Source organism: Brienomyrus brachyistius, chromosome 24 (genome assembly GCF_023856365.1).
Source record: "Brienomyrus brachyistius isolate T26 chromosome 24, BBRACH_0.4, whole genome shotgun sequence".
NCBI lineage: Eukaryota > Metazoa > Chordata > Actinopteri > Osteoglossiformes > Mormyridae > Brienomyrus > Brienomyrus brachyistius.
This window is the reverse complement of record NC_064556.1, coordinates 2,765,779-2,787,771: the sequence shown is the minus strand read 5'-3', so window position 1 is coordinate 2,787,771 and position 21,993 is coordinate 2,765,779. Positions and strand designations below refer to the sequence as shown.

The following is a 21,993-nucleotide window of genomic DNA, read 5'->3' as shown; positions in this document are numbered from 1 at the left end:
GACAGACTGAAGGCAAAAAGACACTGGAGACGCTGACGCAGTGTGCCTCTCCGGTGTTTGTTATTGTCGGAATACTTTATTATCCCAGAGGGAATTGCTTGTGATTGCCGACTGCACAATACACAAAACTACACAAAAGACGAAAAATTGACAATACAAAGTGCCACACGCAACAATTCCCCTATATTAAAAAAGTATGAAAGATTTTAGTAGAGATGTATAAGAAACCGTATTTTATAAATGTTTTTCTTTGATGAAGGTCATAAACATAAATGACATGAACAGGCTGTTTAAACTACAGTACCTGCGTTGGAGAATGCAATGATTGCTAACACAACACAATTTAAAATTCTACCCTATTCTCTGAATGCGAACGACACTAAAGCGCAAGCAAACAGCTGGCTACACTTAAGCGTTAAAGTAAAAATAATGTATAGGCCTCATGTTTAGTTGTTTCGTCTAACAAGTCAATCTACTTTAGCAAGAGATCGATCATAACGTAAGAGCAATTGCCTTTTTCATAATCCATTTTTCCTTTCCTAGAATTCAAACCGTTGCTGTTTCACCACTTATCTATATATAGAAAATACCACTGATGGTGGATATACAGGCTTTCACTACAAATTCGATATATCTGAGACTTTCTCATTCTACAGTATAACATAAAACTTCCCGTACTCGGAAATCAAACGCAGTACATATACGCATCGCCCAGCCGCAAAGCCTACGGCTTCGGGGTCGGTGACGTAGCCTACTCTCGTCCAATCCTCGCGCAGGACTTTTTTTTGTCCCTCCCACAGGCAGGAAGTTTAATCTTGTTCCTAGACGCCATTTCGTATTCATCGGATGCCAGTTTTCAACGACGTTGAAGGTATTTAAGATGTCCTTTCAGTAAGGCTTCCTGGTAAAAGCCTTTCGTTTGATTGTGTGTGGCGGTTAGCGAAAATCGGTCACGTTTCGCGACGTTCAGCAGGTAAATACCATCGCGCGCGCAATGTTTGATACGGGATGAGCTACGAATTCGCGAGCCGGGCGCGTGTCTCGCGGGCGGAACAAGAGACGCAAGGTTAGGCGGCTTCGCGATGCGGATTAAGCCCATTTTATTTATGCAATTTCTCTTGCGCGTGTTTTATTTGTTTTCTATACTGTAGAGATTCATTCTATTTCCATCCTGGCGGGGTTCATGACCCTATATGTCTTATATGTGCGGCTTTTTTTTCGGGCGCTTCTCTCAGCTGTTGTTCATAACGTCTGTTATTCCGTTTTTATTCGGGATTCTCTTAAATTATAAGCAGTGTCGTTCGTCTATGCACGTTTACGATCTACGAAACGATACGGGATTAGACTCTCTCTTGTATAGCAAGTTCTTTTCATTTTGTGAATGGTACAGCATATTCGACGCCGTGCGATATAACAAAAAGGCGCACCCCCTCCCCCCCCGTTCGCTTTTTCAAAATGGCACCTCTTACTGCTGCTCTGCAAGGCCTCGTCATGGCCGCCAAAGCGCGCGTCTCCCACCGCCGCTATAGACAGTCCATAACGACATCTCGTCCATTGTTACATTTTAGTCATGCGAACTGTTATACACGTATATATTTCTTGCAACCTTACCGTTTTAAAATGTATTTTCATAGACGCATAGATATGCTTTGTGCGTTTCCGCGATTCAAAAACCATAGTTTTAAGCGCCGCGTATATTTGAATTAATAGGGTTTTGTGTAGATGGCCGCAGTGATCGCTTGTTTCCCATCACCATAGAAGGGCACGGATCGATTTGGGTGGTTATAATGGTTCAACTGCCCCACGTGTTCTTGAGGGCGGTTATTTTGTAACAATGAAATTATGCTTTCGTCGCCGTTCCACACTCCGGGAACGTAAGGACGTTGTTCAGGTCTGGTACGCAGAAGAATGTTTTATGTACCGTTGTTTTCTCTTCTGTGTTTTGTAGACAGAGTAGCAACATGGTGAAGATCTTTGTTGGAAACCTGTCCCAGGAGACCACTGCCGATGAGCTGAGAGCCCTCTTTACTCAGTATGGGAAGGTTTCCGAGTGTGACATCGTCAAGAACTATGGCTTTGTGCACATGGATGAGAAGACCGAGGCGGACGAAGCCATACGCAACCTGCATCATTATGAGCTTCACGGCCAGCCGATGAACGTGGAGATCAGCCGCGGTAAAGTGAAGGCCTCCACCAAGCTGCACGTGGGCAACATCAACAGCACTTGCACCAACCAGGAGCTGCGGGCCAAGTTCGAGGAGTACGGGCCTGTAGTGGAGTGCGACATTGTGAAAGATTATGCCTTTGTGCACATGGAGCGGGTGGAGGATGCCATGGAGGCCATCAATGGGCTAGACAACACCGCCTTCCAAGGTGATCCCACTAGCTGAGTGGGGGGCAGTAGGCCAATGTCATTCCCTGTGTTAGTGCATCTGACCGGAAACAAAAGCATTCCAGGCCAAGGGCAGCTACTGTTCAGGGAGGTTCAGGTAGCACAGCTTGAGGCAGGCTGTCCACAGAGGCCTGGGGAGAGAAGGACAGGTGCTGTGTACGACGGTGTCCTGCAGATCAGGCACTCCGTATAACTGAGAGGGTCATTCAGGGAGTGCTGTCAGTTTTAAGTTCCCGTTGTAGGAGGAATCGTCTGAAATCAGGACCTCATGGCCTGGCCCTGATTAGTTCTGGCGGGGTCTGTCGGTAACTGTCAGGCGTTGGGTTGTTCAAACTGCATTAGAAGCTAAATTTGAATTTTGCGGCATTTGGAAGATGGCACAGATGCCCTCGGATTGCTGTGATCTCATGTGATTCGATTTGGCATCCCATTCAGTTTACGGCCTGGTGTTAACTGGCTTTCTAAGAAGCCATTTGAAAGTTTGACTAAGTGCTCAGCCAGGGGAAGCATCATCTTAAGATGGTCAGATTTAAGGACTTCGTCACCATGAATGCCATTGCTTCTGTACACAGCCAATCCAGTCCTTAAAGGATCACATTTAACTTCAGCTTAATTTCAGCATACATGACGCACATGCCTAAGATGCAGACATTGACAAAAGGGATACACACACCAAGATTTTAATACAGTAGAATTCTACATGTGCACTATTGTCACACTGAAGGGTGAGTGTTCAGGGCTGTTAGTTCCATGTGAGTTCCACCTTCTCTCTTACCAGAGCTTGCTGACCATTTTGACTTCCGATATGTAGCTGCAGTTGGATCTCATTGGTGGGCAAGCTATAAAAATGAGGTGTGTGTATGTGTGTGTGCTTAAACATTGGACAAACTCTGCAATGCTCATGCAGAATATCCACAATCGGAGTGTGTATGCGTGGTGTTCGTGGCGTTTTTGGAATTTGAAACTTTCACAATTTGTGTCACCATCGGCATGGCAAGTTGCAAATTGTTGTGCGTCTCTCTTTTTAAGGCAAACTGATGAGCGTGAAGCTATCGACTAGCCGTCTGCGTACAGCGCCGGGAATGGGAGAGCGGACGGGTTGTTATCGGTGCGGGCAGGAAGGCCACTGGTCCAAAGAGTGCCCCATGGACCAGAACGGCTCCTTTGGAGAGGGTCCCATGGGACCCGGTGCCAACGGATTTGGTCCTCCCCGGTTTGGTGGGGGCGGTCGCGGCCGAGGTTTCCACCGAGGCTTCACCGGAGACCCTGGCTTCAGTGGCGGCTATGGCCCTGCGCAAGGCTTCGCGAGAGGGGGTGGCTTCGGAGGCGGTGGACCCGGCTACGGCAGGGGCATGGGCTACGACGGTGCCGTGAGTTATGGGCCGCCGGCGGGCTACAACTTCGGCGGTGACCGTAGTACCGTTCAGACGTACGGCGGCGAGGCTGTTTACGGAAACAGCGCGAGCTATGGGGCGGTGCCTGCCTACCCCGTGCGGCACGCTGGCTACGAAGAGAGAGATCCATATGGCGTTGTGGACTTTTATGAGAAGTATCGTGCCCGTCCGTACGCTGCCAACTATTATGAGGAGCGTCGTGGCAACGCCATGCCCATCCCGTCCCCCATCCCTCCTGCCTCGGGGGCTGTTGCGAGGGATCGCATGTCCACCAACACCATTGATCCCTTTGAGCAGCGCCCCCTTCCTACAACGGCCCCCGTGTCTTCCTACTTCCCACGAGATCGAAGTCCCATCCGGCGAGTACCTCCTGCGGCCGAGGGCTACTCGTATGAGCGCTCGCGACTCTCACCGACGTCCTCGCTCAACAGAAGCTCCGTGTACGACGTTTCGCGGGCCAGGGACCCCTATGACCAGTCGCGCTATGCTTATTAACCCGCATATCACCAGGTGAGACCTTGACTTGTAGCGGCTCGGCTATAGTCATAATGTTTTGTATTCAATGGATTTTTTAAAATTTTAGCTACCAATTTGCGATATTCAATAGATTAAACTTGGATGCTAGCCAAAAATAATACATAATTTGGCTAATTACTGAGCTGAAGTAAGTAAAACGAGCTGCCTAGCTAGCAGTCTTAATTTTGTGGTCTACTTCGGCTACTTGCGTCCTGGGGTACTGTCAAGTGTTAACCCCTCCCCCCCCGGGTAACATTTTGTTGGGGCCTGATCATACTCAAGTAGCACATAGAGAATGTAATGTGCAGCTCTATCCCAGCTCAGCCTTTGGCTTGAATGGAGCAGACAGTATATTGGGCATGTTGGTGGTGGAGCAGAATGGATTGCTTGTGGTGTAATATGATGTGCTCTTTTTCCAGGTGAATCTGTGCCGCGGTTCCACAGACGTGCGCTCATTCGTGGCTTTGTTTCGCCTCGCAGTGCCGTTCAACTACAGTGAAATCGGGACGTGCTAAATGTTTGTCTTGTTTGTATCAGTTGACCAACTTTTTCAAAAACCTTTCTCTTCCTTGAACCCTTTTTTTGTTTTTTTTTTTTAATATTTGGATGTGTCCTCTTAGGTCTTTTACCCAAAAACCTTTGTGTATAACAGCTTCACATTATTTGATGCGAGCTTTATTTTCAGTGTTAACTTTTCTAGCTCTTGTCCAATGTGCTTTTCTTTTCCTACAGAAGACTGCATACAGTGATCTTTGTCACATTTTGGAAGTCAATAGGACTTGGATTTTTTTAAATAGTCTGGCTGAGCGCTTGCATATCTTAATATGCGTTCCACTGGGCAATATTAGTAAATAGGATTTGAGCTGTTATTAGCAACATTAAAGCTATTTGCGTTGAAGCTCACTATGGTGTGATGGAGTTCCTGACTGAGAACCTCTGTTCTCCGCTTGCAGTAATAAACCACACATATAAACATCACTAATGAACAATGACATTTATTAGCTTGCTTGAATACATTTAAGTATTATTAGTCTAGCACTCCTCTCTACCCTGATTCCATACTAGTTAAAGGCCCCTTTCAAAAACAAGTTATGTATGCATCTTGACATCGATATAAAGAACTCGGTTTAAGTAGTTTTGGCACCTTTAATAACTGGACTTTACCTATTTGGTACACTAGCAGGGACAGTCACATGATTACTTAACCTCCCCCTTCTGCCAATGACATGTAAATATCCCGTCAGATAGTCAGAAAGGATCATGGGATATTTCTTCCTAGCGCAGTGTATTCTGTGGATCTCTGTAATTTTGTTAGCTTGGTTTTCAGGCCGTGTGAAGTTTTTCTTTGGGGCTGTGGTAATATTTTGAAGCTTCATATGTGTTAGTGTTTGCGAGTAGGGAGTGGCCAAGACCTCCAAAATGAGTCTTCAGTCTTGAAATGTACTGCGTGAGCAAACAACATCCATCCCTTGTTTTCATTTTCACTGTTGGTTGCGTTTCATTTTCAATTCTATTCAAGCAAATCATTTAACATTTGCCTCAAAGGTGACATTTATTGTACAGGTTAACTAGAGAATACCAACAGTTACAGTTTGTACATGTGAATTAAACTGATACACGCAGTTTTGTTTTGCAAGACGTTCAATTGCTTTAAGAGGAAGCCACAATTCATGTCATTTAAACATTATGCTTTGTCAGGTCACTGTTTAAAATCTTTTTTCTTTGGTCACAGATGAACTGAGGAACTGTTCAAATTAGTCATTTCTGTAACCCTTTACTTTTCTCAATAAAATAAAGTAAAATCAAAGTTGGATTTGTGTGCTCTAATTTCTCCACAATTCTGAGTGTTGGTTCACTACACAACTGTATACCCTGTTTCACTGAAGCTTGAATAGTGGAGTGCAGATATACGACACAATTGAAGATAAATGATCCTGTTGAAGAGGTAGTTGTAGAATCCTTCAATTAGATTTATTCTTTTTTAGAATGCAGCGTTACGTGAAGGCCTTTGCATTTTATGCAGTTGTGGTCACAGTACATTAGCTTGGATATGTCTAATTGGTAGTATCTTAGCTTTGTATACTTTTAATTCTGCTGGTACAGTGAGATATAAATGTTTGATGGTACATAACATCAGTTCCAGGCTTAAAGTTCAAACCCAAGAACCCTGGTTCTGAAACTTTGCCTCTATGTCTACATTAGATATCAGAAGCTCAGTACTAGGTTCATCCCATATCTATCATTATTCTGAAATTAAACAACTGGATTTAGGTGGCTGTGACAGGTGACGTGTGCTTGTGTGATTCAACATTTCAGCGTGCTGACCATTTAAAGGCAAAAATAGTGCTCCTACTGGTTTTCAATTATATACTCCATCCTCCAGTTTACCTCAAGGATTCATGCTTTAATATTCAAATTATAACTCTTATAAGTCAGATATGTCATTATGAGAAAAATACACTCATTGCCTTTAAATGTTTTTTGTATATGAACCAGAGATTACACATTTCTGAATGCACTTTCACTATGATATACAATCTGAATGTAATGTTTAGATTTTGTAATTCCTTTATATGGCAAAGGGTGTTATGCAGAGAGAAGGCATGCAATTACACAAAAATATGATTTTGTGCTTTTTTTCCCCCTTTATAGCGTGTGATCTCAAATCATCTTCCTGCTCTGAGACTTCTAGAGAAACCAGTATCCACCCTCAGTCTTCAAGTTACTCTCTGTCGCTCAAAGGTAGAGTCTGAACTGGAATTTAATTCCATTTGCAAACCTGTTATTTTATTGGATCTGTTTAATTAACCTTATTCCTAGGAAGTATGTTGTATGAATGTAGATTCAAAATCTGCGATTATACAGATGTGAAGATAATTTTAAAAGTTTTGTTGCATTTATGAATGCTGATGGTGTTTTTCAGAGAAAAATATAAAAATCTAGACATTTACTGCTTTAAACAAGCTACACACAAGACTAGCGAGCACTAAAGTTCTCAATTTTGTTGAATACTACATGGTTTATGGTAAAACGTTTGCTGTAATGTTTTTAAAGGAAATTGGCTTCCATCAGTAGTTAAAATCTCGCTGAGTTTTAGAGACATTTACTATTTATTTGTTCTAAAGTCAGTGCAAAGTTTGTTATATTGTTGCATTGTGTTGTTAGATCTTTATTGAAAGCATAAAATGCATGTAACTTTATTTAGGTACAAATTCTCAGCCAAGGGGGCTGAAAAACTGCTAAAATGTAAACGAGTGAGCTGAAAGTATGATGTTTGTCATATCTCAGTCTGTTATTTTGCCAGCTTTCATTTAACCTCATTTTAAACATTATTTTTTTAAATACTGTAATATTTAAGTGCATTTAATATTCTTTGTGAACACAGACCTTACCTTTTATTTACAAACCTGTATGAGTTCAGGAAATATACATAAAATTATGTACTGTGTAAAAGGGGTATTTGAACTCCGAACAAGCCAGAAGTTACAATCTGCTGGATGGTTTGTAACATCAAAGCTGCTGTTATATGGCACAAAAAATGAAAAGCAGAGATTCCTAGGCAACCTCGTAACAATGATGAGTAATTCACAATACCCACAATACCAAAGATTGGCTTATGGTTACCAATTTGTTTTGCTTTTTGCCAGAGGAACAAAAGGGAGAAAAGAATGTGTCCCGGAAGCAAACAATTTCCTGTGTGAAGGAAAGGTGTCATTTTTGGATGTTAAACCAGATTTATGTTAAACTTCTGTTGTCTGTTGTTTCCATGTTTTTTTGTTTGTTTTTATAAAGTTCTTGTTCTAATTTTTTAAATGGAAACTTTGCTATTGTGAATGAACACACAACAAAGACACAACACATTTCAAATGATTGATGTTATCTTATGAATTGACCAAAGGCTCGCATGGAGGACCTAATGAAATATCACCAGATTTTAAGTCACACCAGAAATTATTCTTATGGTTACTTTCGTTTTTCTTAAGACAGGATAGATGCCCTTCAGAATGCATACTTTTAAATCTATACTATATTAATTTTAGGTAAATTTTTGGTGAAGTTTACCATATCTTTCCAGTAAATAGTAAAAAAAAAAGTTGCCGAAACCAAGAAACATCTAAATATTTCTAGACTTGTTAGATTTTGTACTGTAAAGTACATACTCCATTTATGTTGTCTTGCACGAAGTTTAGACTTCAATCATCCATCCATCCTCTAAAATGCTGTCAAGTTCATATGGAGCGAAAGCCTGTACATTCAGCGTGAGACTGAAGGCCGGTAGTGTGGATTTGTATTTTATAACATCAAGCAAAATTTATTCACTTGCTGATGGAGTAGACACCCTGCATTGTTGGCAACAAAGTGTATTCATCTTCACAAAATGAAGGTTTTTTTAATATAATTTGGAGAATGATTAATTTAAGAGTCGTTTCCCTTTTTTTATTGTGTTATTTTATAAGTCTCCTTTATATTTGCAGTTTTGGTGTCCATGGTTTTAAACGTCTAGTCTCTTCAGCTTTCATTTTTGATCATTGTTGGGAGGATTTGCTCTTTTTTTTTTTTTAAATCACGCACATCGCCCGTTTATACTTCTTCTACGGCTGCTTTATTGATTCTTTTGCTAAATACGTTTGGGGTGCGGTTGTGTCTACCTGACTCTGCCGGTCTGTGTGTTTTGGCAGAACTGGTTGCCTACAGAAAGCCTGATTTAGCGTAGCCTGCTCTTCTCTGGGAAAGTGTGTAAAAATGGGGAAATATTAACCATTTCCAATATTTAAAGAGGGGCTTTGGTACCATGCAGCGAAATTTGATCTGGTTTTTATTGCATATTTTTTATTTATTATTATTTAAAAAAAAAAAAAATGCACGAAAACGCGGGGCGTATTTAAACCATATCGAAATACCCGGATGTTATATCACGCAGTTAAAAAGAAACGTAACGTGGTTGCAATGGAAGGATAGTATATTTTAGGTATTGCCGTATTAGCCAAGTACTATTTTTAAAACAGGCATGCACATTTGTTTTTGCATATTAATTAAACATTCTGACTCGAATTTCGGCCTCCGCTATCGCTTTAGGGTTAAGGAGCCCATTAAAGGCTCCGATGCGATTCGGGGTGGGTGACCATGCGGATTTGGGGAGACGTGAGCCTTTGTTGTTCTTCGCAATGCTTTCTTTGAACTACCGAATATAATAACTCATGTGCGTTGAGTATACACTCCGCTATCCTCCATTACTGGGATTTTGTTGATTAAGTAAACGACTGCAAGACTTGGTCTTGTATTAATATATATATTAAAAAAATAAAACGATCCGCTTCTAAAAAGAGAGCAAGCAGGCGCAATAAAGGCCGCGGTGGGCGGTACTTTGAAAGAGGCCAATGAAAAGAACACATTTTTAAATGACAGCACAACGGACCAATAGGAGGGCGCATAGAGGTTGTCGGTGCGCTTTCCGTGGTTTGAGGGCGCCATACACGTATAATTCACTTAGTACACCGGAACTAAAGAAAGTTCTAGGAGTCGTGAGTTTCTTTCTTTGAGGCGTCCGCGTATTAAGCGTATACGTTTTAGAGGACGGAGCCCATTGCGAAATTTCTCGTTTCTGACCAGCAATGGCGACGGGCGCAAATGCGACTCCTTTGGGCAAGCTTCATCCTAGTATTGGCGCAAAGCGGGGCTTTGAAGCCGGGCCTGGCGCTGGGGTAATGGCACCACCGAGCCCTCCGGTGTCTTTCGCGGCCGCTCAAAATGTGCAGCAGCCACCACAGTTACCCGTTAATTTTCCGCAGGCACAGCAGTTCACTCTAATCGGCGGAGCGTTCCCGCAGCCCCAGCAATCGCAGCCGAGTGCCGGGATGCAGCCGTCTTCGGGAGGTGGAGGTAAAGCAGACCGTCGAGGATAATGGGGCCGTTTTTTGAGAGGGGGGGGCGGTTGCATTAAATGGCTGCCATCTTGATCTTGGTAATTCGTAACTTCTTACGCGCATTGGAAATTCTGCGGTCACTTAAAAACGGCTCAGCTTAATAATGAACCGTTCCCCGTTAACCGTGTGGTGGTTAAATACGCGGCGGTTACGTAAAGTTGGCCGTTTTTTCCGTCGCGCGGAGGGATTAGCTGTTAGCCGTTAGCTCTGTCGGATCGGCGCAGCCACGCGCCCCGTCCTTCATGCGGCCGACCTGCTCCCGTTTAACCTTGCGAGCCAAACGTGTCTTTGTGGCTGAGTTGGCGGTGCTGTAGAAGGACCGTAGTCCGGCGGGGTGATGAGATGATGTGCTAAAAGCGGGGTTTGAGTGGGGAAACGAGGCGAGGTGGTGGTTTGGAACGGTGGCGGCTCCGGTGCACTCGTGAATAGGCCGCTATAGTCACCCAGTGCAGCCCTGGTGTACCACTTCAAGGGAGTTGAACAAAACGACTTACCGTTTATGTCGCAATTTCCATTTTCTCCCCATTTTCACACCCCTTGACTGTTGGCCCGAGCCCTAACGCAGAGAAATAAAACATTCGACATAGAATCGGACTTATAAGGATGGTTTAGGTAGATATGCTTAAGTCGGTAATAGCAGGCACCAAAACGGGCTGTGGCCTCTGACCTGACCAGCAGACTGTTTGCTCTGGGATGCACAGAATCGGTGGCCGTGCAGTCCGTACCTTTTCATTTACTTAGTGCAGGAAGCCCCGTGTGTCCACCGGAACTGGCCAGTCTGAATCAACACGTTTTCCCACGTGTGTGAGTGCAAGTACACAGCAGTAGAACTGTTTGTTCCGATGTTGCACGTTGAGTCATGTAGAATTGTTTGTGGGAAGTTTGGTCCGGTGTGCTTGATTTTTGGGTTGTTTCCATGATCTTTGAAATATTCAAGTAATATTTTGTGTTGCAATGCATCTTAACAGAGCTAGCCAATCAAATGTAATCAGCACACACAGAACGATTTACACTTGATTATGAGCAGATTGCATAAAGAGGTAATATTTCTCTGAGCAACAATATTCAAAGTGTGACACTAAGAAACCACAGCTAGTTTCTTTCTGGAAGCACTGCATCAACGACAGAAAGTGTTTGATCATCCTCTGGTTGGCACATTTCATTTACTGCCTTTTAATTTAAGCATCTTTGGGAATATGTGGCAGCAGGTTCTGTGGGTTGTCTTGTCTGTCACCTTGCCCATCTGGAGGACTTTGGCACCTTCTCCATCCTATTCCAGATGGATGATCAGAAGATGGATGGAACTGTGAAGGGCTTCTTTGCTTGGTTCATTTAGTTAGCTGCTGCGCTTGTCTAAAGTGGTCCTGTTCAGTCGCTTGTTTAACGAGAGTAATTTCAGTATTTCTCAGGAGGGTACAACCCACAAAATATTGATCATCGGCTGCCGCACCATCTGCTAGCATTAGCCTTTTTTTATCTATTGGTGGCATAATCCAGTACACGTGTAAAGGGCTATTGAGTCAGTTGTAGTTTTTAAATGTTCACCTCTTTGATGAAGCTATTTCGAGTGTATGGTACCCTTTGCAGGGAAAATAAATGGAGGGATGTATCCTAAAGACTGAAGTGGATCTCTCTCTGTAGATTTTGGCCAGAAAAAGGCCCGTAAAAGGAGCCGTTGGAGTAGCGAGACCCCTGACCAGAAGACGGTGATCCCAGGCATGCCTACAGTCATCCCCCCTGGTCTCACCCGTGAGCAGGAGAGAGCCTATATAGGTAAATTTGTTTCCATATTTTACATTTAATGTCTTTCACTGTATTTGAATTATTACAGATGTTAGATTGTCTCTCCACCATAGGCAAAGACAGCATAATTTGATCATCTGTGTGTTGCTCTGTTGATTATCCTGTTTAATTTCCTCTTTGCGCATTGGGGAGATGTTTAACACTTTGTTTTATTTATTTGTTTCTTTTATTTTGTTTTTGGAACCCCCTCCCTTTCCAGTTGTTTGTATGCAGGGCTTCTATGTGTTCTCAGCAACCTAATCTGTGTCACCTGCTGGTCTCTGTGCAGCCTGACACATGCCTTTTCCATCCTCTGTAGTGTTTCCGTTTTTATCAGATAAGGAAACTTTAAGGAATACGTTTGTCATTTTGGTTTTGGAGTGCAAATGAGTCCATTATGAGAGTGTGCAGGACAACATGAAACGGGGGCCACGTGGAACTGTTTTAGGAATGTAATGTGCATAGTTTTGTCGTCATGTACATAATTCAGTAGTTCTAGTGGTAGCTGATTATGCTAAACTTTGATAGCATAACAATGCATGATGTTAAGATTTTGTACATTATTGCCTGTGCATTAACCAAGAAAAGGAAGTTTTCTGTCAATGCTTGAGTACACTGACCGGCAAGTAACACAGCATAGATGGCGTTTTCTTCCAGCTTAATTTTTTTTTCAACTTACGGAACCGTATAATTTAAATCTGAAGTTTTTTTACAACTGAATTCGAAGTTTCCATTTTTTTAGTCTGACGTACACGTAAGCATTGAAAAATGTAATAGAAAATGTGCTTTGTGATTGTTTTGGGGTAACTGCCTTCTGTAAATATTCATACAGGTTCCTGGTTGACTGTGTTAGCAGTAAATGTTTTGTGGAGAGATGTGCTGTGTGTGAACGGGTCTGACCAGAGCCCCCAGCTGGCATCGAGTCACTGCCGTGTGCTTCCCCAGTGCCCCCCTGGCACGTTGCATTATTAGGGTGCCTGCTTGCTAGCTCTGCCCCCCCCCCCCCCCAAAATAATAGGTTTTAGGCAGATATCTTTTGCTGCTCTTGATGGTCGTTTGAACTAACTTTGCAATGTGTGTTAGCCTGTCTGTAAATTGACTCGCCATCTCTCGTATGCCAAGGCTGTTTAAGATGTGCTTATGGTGGTCAGGGATATTGATATGTAAGACTGTAGTGTCTGTCTTGGTTGTCCATGCCAGAAAGTATAGTGGGCATGATTACTGGTCTTGCCGCATCGTCTGGGAGAAGCGGTGCTTATTCTGACATGGGCAACCAACTGCCATGGGACTGGGCTATAGCTACATGGGCTATAGCTACATGGGCTATAGCTACATGGGCTATAGCTACATGGGCTATAGCTACATGGGCTATAGCTACATGGGCTATAGCTACATGGGCTATACATAGGTATTCACTTCTGACAGCTTGGATGGAAAGAGATGGTGTGAGTGACGTTCCTCTGGAGACAGGGACAGAACCTTATAACAAACTGCTATTTAGGAAACCTACTTGGAGAAAAGAAGCCGCGTAACAGTCCTTTAGACACTTCATCAGTTGACGGTCATGCTGCTGGAGCGAATTTACCCTTTGACGTAATTGCAGATTCAGTAATGTGACTGGCTGAAACCCAAGTTTGGTTAGAAAGTTTGAATCAAAGTGATGAAGTTTGAAAATTACAACAGCTTTTGGTCATTTTTTTTCCCTCAGAAGTTGTACGTCTTAATTTTTGTGCTAGTATCGGTTTTACCTTAGCATTTAGATGCATGAATTTCCTTAAGCTCATCTTACATGCCAGTCATTTTCTCCTACTGGCATGGTGGCCTGGCTCATGGTTCATCTTTTGTGGTTTCATTATGTCCAGGGCTTAAACCTGGAGTATTACTTAAAGGGTTTAGGGACAGAGAAACAAGTATGTGGTTCCCCAAGTTGCAATTGTCTAGAGTAAATGTGAATCAAAGTGCGATGATTGTTCTGTAGTTTTTTTTTTTTGTATTTTGTATGCACTGTAATAATGGGGAAATGTCTTACTGACTGTCAGCTTCCTTATTTGGGATCCTGTCTTAACTTCTTCCTAATTTATTGCTGTATTTGCTTATATTGAGTACTCAGTGTTCTTTTTGGTTTTCCTTTTTTTTGGCTAATCATATCTTTTTCCATTCTTCTTGTTTTCTTTCATAACCTGATTTCTTCCAGTCCAACTGCAGATCGAAGACCTGACTCGTAAACTGCGTACAGGAGACCTGGGAATCCCCGTTAATCCTGAGGAAAGGTTGGGCAAAGCTTTTAACCCGCGAACAGTAACGTTCTCTTTACCGTGTTGTTGACCTTGAAACCCAGTGTTCAGAAGCACCTCTTCCGGAGCCTATAAAAAGCATAAGGCTTCCTGAAAAGCTGAACGATTTCGGGAATGGCGAGCACCACTGGATACAGCAGCAGCCTGCCTGTTGTGGCGAGCCGCCTTGTGCACTGTTGGTCCCGCACTATGCAAGTTGCTGCTCTATCATACTGTAACACACCTCTTCTTACCTGCTTGATTAAGTCAAATTGGTTTAACCTCAGACAAACAGATTAAATGCTGCCGCTTGCCAGATTCCTGGCAGTATTGGTGCATACAGGAGGATGTCTTAAGGTGTGTTTAGCATTCTGCTGAGTTTTTTTCTCTCTCTCTTCCCTCCCCCTAAAAAAAAAAAAATTTTGAATGTCACTAGATCACGACTGCCAACTAACCTTCCCGCCACAGGATCGCCATTTATCAAAACCACGGGAGACTTCTGAACAGTGTGTTAACTTGTCGTGCTGCAGATTTTGGGTTGCATCCACTGATATATGCAGAGCATTGAGATAATAACAAGGGCATCGGCTGAGAAGCTGTAGCCTTCCTCGACCTTGATATAACACGAGGTGTTGGAAAACGCAAATATTGTGGTAAACATGCAGAATCTGCTTTAGCGCTAAGTTAGATGGGTATACATACACTGTCTGCCTTCATAGTAATTTTAAAAGCCCTTCGGCAGTTATGGAGTCTGAGTTTTGGGACTCATTCTGCGTAGCTTTGCTGTCTGGGACTTGCCTCATTCTTGCATGCATGCCTCCTATGAACCTGTCGGGTGCCTGCAGCGATAGGAGCACGTCTGCTCCCTGATTGGCTGTAATAGTAAGGCATCATAAATTGTGTGTAGAAGTTAGCGTGGGGTAGCGGGGAATCTATTCAGTGAGCACTTCCTGCTTTAAAGGCATCCGGGCAGGTGTGAGGGGCGTTGCAGGCAACCCAGAATTGGGAATATCTAAATTGGGCTGGACATCAAGTAAAACTGTTGGAACTGAATGTGCAGGCAGAGCTGGCATTTCCAGCAAGCCGACTTGTGTCTCCTGGGACTGTGTATGGTGTTAACATAGAAGGGGGATTGTGAGAAACCCATCGAGCCAATAACAAAGGTTTTCCATAGAAAATAGTGCAGATTCCTAATGCATGTTAATGCACGATTATTAATTTTGATGATTATGAAAGATCAATGGCCGCACTGTCAAGATACATTTTTCCTCTTTCCAGCAGTGGAAATAGATTATACCTATAACCGCGAATGACTTTCTAATCATTAATGCATTTCTATACAACCCTGAGTGAAGATACTTTAATCTGAGAAGTATTTAGCCCTGTGCTAAATTTTTAGGCTACTTTTGCGTGTGTTGTTTTCCCCATACGCTTCACTGCTGAATGAATTGACTTTCGTGGGGTTACAGAATTCATGGCGGTTGACTGAACTGTGGCTGCTGTCATTGTCATTTATGGGTCTCCAGGGGACTCGAATCTCAGCATTGCAGGTGTGCTGCACTGGAGTGGAGAACCGCCTGATTTAATGACCCGGTATCTCTTCTCACCAAAACACGATCGATTGTTTGCTTGCTACTTTGCTAAGCAAGTGTCCCTGCTGTAACTCCATGGGAATTTTACAGTTTTCAACCATTTTTTTTTTTGTCTTGTCTAACGGACTCTGAACAGCTCACTAACTGGATTTTACAGAGGCGGCAGACATTCCAGGAATGTCAGTGACGCAAAGGCACGCGAAGTCATAAACCTCACAGGTTTCTCATCGCTGAATATATATATATATATTTTTTTTTTCTGCGCAAATACGGGGGTTGCTTCTGTATCTTAATTCTGTATGTTTTTCACGCACCAGCCGCAAAAAGCTCATTTTGAGAGGGACTTGCTGGGCAGAGCGGCCTTTTCTCTAACCCAATTCCCCCCTCTAACCTCCTTCAGGTACAAAAGCGCTTTACCCAGCCCTGCAGGTGCGAAAGGGCATCAGCAGCCTTGTGAAAAAGGAACCTGGTGTAATCATTTTTAATCTAGATTTAAACCCCGTGTCCCACACCTTTCTCTTAAACAGAAGGATAACTGGTGTAGTTTTAAACGTTGTCCTGTAGATAAGCCGCTCTTATTAAAAGGCTAGCTGTAAGCTGAAGCCTCTTTCCGACTCCTAACTCGATTTGCAGCACTCCTCTCGAGCACACCGGTCGAGTCCCGTTCCTGTACTTCTTATTGGTGGTAACCATTGCAGATACCATGGAGAAATTCACAGGGCAGTGTTCCAAGCCACAGAGCTGTGGGAAATGAGGCACAGGATTCGCTGTTGGCTCTTTTTTTTCAGTGTGGTAACTATATGTGTGTGTTTCTTTTTCTTTATGGTTCCCTCCCAAAGGGAGGGAAATGCTCACGGGAGTTTGCTGTGTTCTGTTCCCACCCCCGCCCCAGGTCCCCCTCCCCTGAGCCAATCTACAACAGCGAAGGCAAGAGGCTGAACACACGAGAGTACCGCACTCGCAAGAAGCTGGAGGAGGAGCGACACACACTCATCACCGAGATGGTGGGGCTCAACCCCGAGTTCAAACCTCCTTCTGACTACAAGTATGTACCACCCCAGGCTCTGACGAGTGAGACGCTGTCGGCCACTTTCTCTGGCTCTTTTAAAAAACATCTTATCTGTACTGTCCCACGAAGGTACAACACAGGAACTACACTGATGCTGAAACAGGGGGAAAAAGGCCGTTTCGCCTCTTTGTCATGCTTTTGCCGTTTCTGCGATTTCCAGCGAAGCACAGCAGAACTAAAATATTGTTCTATCAGGGAAAACCAGGACCGAGTCCCGATTTCAGTCATAAGTCAGTTTTGATCAAACCTGTAGTTAGTATTTTGCCTTTGCACGGCAGTGTGGGAATGTGTTCTTCTCTTCCTACTGTAATGCAAGGTGGCCTCTGGTACAGAGGTTAATATCCGTATCTCTGAATCTTCTGTTTTTAGGCCACCGGCCAGCAGGGTCAATGACAAAATAATGATCCCTCAGGATGAGTATCCAGAGATCAATTTCGTCGGCTTGCTCATTGGACCACGGTAAGATGGCTGCGTTGCTGCTTGCTTTTTAAGAGAACTCTGCTGTTTCTGGGTCTCCCTCTTGTGGGGAATGTTCCCAGGACCCTTGACAGCTGAGGTCTGTGAGCAGACTGGAAGAGTTCATGTGCAGGAACTTGGTTCATTGATTTTGCATTCACAGCATTTTAGTGTGTAATAAGCATCTGGTTTTTGTAGCCTGCTGAGATTTGGTTGCACTGATCTATTTCACTGTTGTGATGAAGACGGTGTAGGAGCAGCATACCTGGAATTATTAGATGTTAATTTGAGTGTGTAATGTTCTCTGCTTTAAGGTGATGTGTTCTAGCTTGCAGCAGTGTTTGGCTAGAGGAGGTCTCTGTTAATATGGTAACGGTGCTCGTTGTCTGATACTTGGACTCCCTCTGTGTGCCACAGTGGTAACACCCTGAAAAATATTGAGAAGGAGTGCAACGCGAAGATCATGATTCGTGGGAAGGGCTCTGTGAAGGAGGGCAAGGTGGGCCGTAAAGACGGACAGATCTCGGCCGGGGAAGACGAGCCTCTGCACGCTCTCGTGACCGCTAACACCATGGAGAATGTGAAGAAGGCCGTGGAGCAGGTGAGCCGCTGAATTTGCCCGCGCGTCGCCACGCTTCTCGGGATTTTCCGGTGCTCCATCAGGAAGCCTAGTTGTTGGCAGTATTGGGGAATGTACTCACACGCCCTGGCATCCCACCTCTGCAGATCAGGAACATCCTGAAGCAGGGGATCGAAACGCCGGAGGACCAGAACGACCTGCGCAAGATGCAGCTCCGAGAGCTCGCCAGGCTGAACGGCACACTCCGAGAGGACGACAACCGGTACGGCCCCGCCACGCTCGGGGGACAGCGCGTTCAGGCAGTAACTACCTGCGGCTGAAAATACCGCCTTTCGGGGGTGGGGTGTTAATCCGCGGCTGCGACTTTTGCCACCCGCAGGGTCCTGAGGCCCTGGCAGAACTCTGAGCCACGAAGCATCACCAACACCACCGTCTGCATTAAGTGCGGAGGCGCGGGACACATCTCCTCCGACTGCAAGTTCACCAGGTATCCCTCCCTGCTCTGGAGACATTTGTGGACTTGTGTTGAGTTTCTCTGCCGACTTGTGCCTGAGATTTCTCACCTGTGCCTGTCACTGGTAACCGTTCTGTTCCCCCCCCCCTCCACAGCTCCTTTGCCCCCAGAGCAGGCGAGCCACAGTCAGCTCAGGATAAGGCACGAATGGACAAAGAGTATCTGTCACTCATGGCGGAGCTGGGCGAGGCCCCCGTCCCCTCGTCCACCGGGGGGTCTTCCCGTAGTAACCCCAGCGGCCCACGGGGGTCAGGGCCGAGCAACAACCAGCCCCCTCCAGTGAGTCCCCCCCCCCAGCCCCGACAAGTGTGTTTTTGAAGCGGGGTAGAGGGCATCGAGTTTGACACTCCCCATGTGTTTTTATTTTATTCAGAATCGCCCCCCCTGGATGAACAGTGGCGGCCCTTCAGACAGCAGGCATTTTCCCAGCATGCACGGCGGCCCAAGCAATCACGGGGGCCACCACAACTTCCCCCCTCCCATGCCAAGCATGGGGGGGATTCCCATGCCGCCCAATCACAATGGGCCGCCCCCTCCCTGGATGCAACCACCCCCACCTCCGATGAATCAGGGGCCCGGGCCGCAGGGACACCCCCCTATGGGTGAGAGTTACTACGGTAATGGCTCGTTCATTCACATTTTTTTTCCAAAAACTAAATTGTGACTTGTTGCATGTTAATGGTTTATTAGTAAATGAACAGCAGCAGAATAGGTTGGGTTTAATGTGCGGGTGGTTTTGTAGGCTGGCTGTGTTTAATCATTGATGTGTGTGAGCTCATGTTCAGAGAGTATGAATCTCATGACTTAGGGCCATGAGAACTGCATGCCTATTGCAGGAACGCCCCCCCCCCCTGTGCCCGGGGGGGGGCTGTATGAATGCAATGGCCCCTTTAACATTTCTCTCTCTAATTCCTAAAGGTGTTTCCTCTGACCTACCTATAGGTATGATGCCTCCGCCCATGGGGATGATGCCTCCGCCCCCTCCCCCTCCTAGCGGCCAGCCTCCCCATCCCCCGTCCGCCCCCATGCCCCCCTGGCAGCCGCAGGCACCCCCGCCTCCCCCGACGAGCAGCATGGTGACCAGTGCACCGTTGCCGTGGCAGCAGAGTGAGTGTCCCTTCCCAGCTGTCATGTGCAGTCACCCACCCATCTGTTTCCCAGTTAGCATGTGCTGAATGTGTGAGTGGTTTCCAGTGACCGCAGGGCGACGTGCAGGCCTCGGTGCCAGGTCTGCTTCGTGGTGTCTGTGCAGTTCAGCCTCGTGTTTGCCAAATTTAATGTAATAAACCATTTGGGTACGTGAATTTGAGGACTGTGGCCAGTCCTAGCAGAATGGAGAGGGCATTCAGCATGTCTGTGTCTGTGCCTCTCTCTGCCTCTCTCTCTGGGTCTCTCTCTGCCTCTCTCTCTCTGGGTCTCTCTCTGCCTCTCTCTCTCTGGGTCTCTCTCTGCCTCTCTCTCTGCCTCTCTCTCTGCCTCTCTCTCTCTGGGTCTCTCTCTGCCTCTCTCTCTCTGGGTCTCTCTCTGGGTCTCTGTGTACACGCCGCTTCGAACGTGCTCTGACGCCGTCCCTGTATCCTGCAGATACCACCACCACCTCAAGTCCAGGCTCTGGCAACCTGCCTCCATGGCAACAGCAGCAGTCTGCAGGGGGAGCATCCGCCCAGCCCCCACCCCCCATGGGCAGCTCATCTTTAGTGCCCCCTCCGCCAGGGGTGAATCCCCCATTGCCGCCTGGTGCCCCCGCCTCCCCCGCCTCCACCACCCCCACCGGGATCTGCCGGCATGATGTACGCCCCTCCCCCCCCTCCGCCTCCCATGGATCCCTCCAACTTTGTCAACATGATGGGGATGGGGGTGCCAGGCATGCCCCCATTCGGCATGCCCCCGGCCCCCCCTCCGCCCCCCCCCCAAACTTGACTCCACACACCGTACGAGGCATATTAATCTCCTCTCATTAGTCTTGTATAGTCTGTACACAGACCGAAGGACTATATTATTTCACAAGTCTTTCATAGGTTTATAGTTTATGGTTTTATGTACATGTCATTGACAGAGTTTAATTTAAAGGGAAACGCCATTTGGGAAGATACTGGGTTGATTTTGGGAGCTTAGAGCCTGCAGTTAATGTAGATTCCTCAGCGGCAATGTCCAGCTTGGACCCATTATCCACGAAGTGGAAGTGTTTGCCAGGTCTGTTTTTCACCTGCTGGCGACCAAGAAGTTTGCTTTCAAATTGTAGCGTAAGTGCTGTTTAATTACCCCTACAGAAGTGTTTTTGTAAAATGCAAGAGATTTTAAAAGCTCCGGTTTGCAGCCTGCTTCCTTACACCAATGGTTCCTCGGTATTTGTGTTAAGCATTTAGATGGATTGAGTGATACAGAATAATCGCACATGACCTGCTCATTTTTGAGGCGGTCTGGAGACGGTAGGAATTCTCATCTGCGGCGTGTATTATCGAGGATCTACAGCATCACTGCGAATGATGGACGTCCACTTCAGCTTAGTCCACAATCGATTTGAACTGCCTGACATTTACTGTGGGTCAGAAACTTCAGTAAGTGGTTTCATTAAAATGCTCCGTCTTGCACTGGGCTCTTCAGTTAACGCAGGCACCAGGCCAAACCAGTAATTTTAGAATATGCCAAAACGGTAAATGCTTTGCAGGGAAATGCTCCCCCCTTTATTGTTTTGTGGAAGACTTGAGGTGCAAATCGACTTGATGTTATGTTTCAGAACCCCTCCCTCTGTTAAAATGCATATATATATATATATATATTTTGTCTGATTGCGATTCTCATATGGCTGTACTGTGAACGATCCACATTGTTCGTGCAGGCCATACTCCCTCATGGTCTCTGCATTCATGCCTTTTACGCTTTTTAATTAGCAAAGTTTCCGTCACGTCATCCAGTTTGGGCGAAGTTTTTAGGCTTTTTTGTTAGTTTTTTTTTTGTTAAGGATTTGCTGGACAAAAACAGATTGCCTTTCTACTGGCTATAGACATGCTTAGAACAGCCGGAGAGAAGCCGCTGAAGAGACTCTCCCCCACTCGGTAGAAAGTCGTGTATATTTTGTCCTTTATCAACTTGTATTGTCTCTTCACATGAATCCTGCCTGGACGCTCTTCATGTCGTGCCCTTGATTGTAAAATGTCAATTACAGTTTGCAGTTGAAAGCTTTGTAAGCTGTTGTTTTTTTTCGCATTGTCTTGTGTATACATTCTTACCTTTTGTGCTTACTTTTGTTAGTCTTCACTTGGTTAGAATAACTGATCCCAGAAGTTACGATTGTCGGCATTTGGGTCCTACCCTTAAAGATTAAGGCACGCGCAGACACGCCAGACCGTAGGTGAGGCGCTGTAGCGCTTCGCTTTAAACACTAACCGTAATCCAGTGTGAAGTCTCTACTCCCTGAATTTTCTTTTCCCATTTCTTTCCACAATAAAGGCTGTCAAGCACATGTAAACTGTGCATTTTGTATAACACGTCTGCTTCTTT

At 45.2% G+C, this 21,993-nt stretch overlaps 2 protein-coding genes across 2 annotated transcripts; both read left to right on the top strand.

Moving 5' to 3' along the window:
- The first annotated feature begins 817 nt into the window (after positions 1 to 817).
- LOC125720038 (splicing factor 1-like) lies at positions 818 to 21,966 on the top strand. Its single transcript, XM_048994983.1, is given in 15 exon segments — positions 818 to 973; positions 1,949 to 2,373; positions 6,955 to 7,044; positions 11,868 to 11,999; positions 14,203 to 14,278; positions 16,766 to 16,918; positions 17,312 to 17,401; positions 17,816 to 17,999; positions 18,125 to 18,240; positions 18,358 to 18,465; positions 18,588 to 18,771; positions 18,866 to 19,094; positions 19,411 to 19,599; positions 20,077 to 20,234; positions 20,236 to 21,966. Coding segments are annotated over 14 exon segments (2,298 nt in total). The 5' UTR covers positions 818 to 973; positions 1,949 to 1,961; the 3' UTR covers positions 20,413 to 21,966.
- On the top strand, positions 2,390 to 6,109 carry rbm4.1 (RNA binding motif protein 4.1). The gene has a single exon (XM_048994990.1). It carries the CDS (start codon positions 3,430 to 3,432, stop codon positions 4,279 to 4,281), a length of 852 nt encoding a protein of 283 aa, XP_048850947.1. The 5' UTR covers positions 2,390 to 3,429; the 3' UTR covers positions 4,282 to 6,109.
- Positions 21,967 to 21,993: the final 27 nt, after the last annotated feature.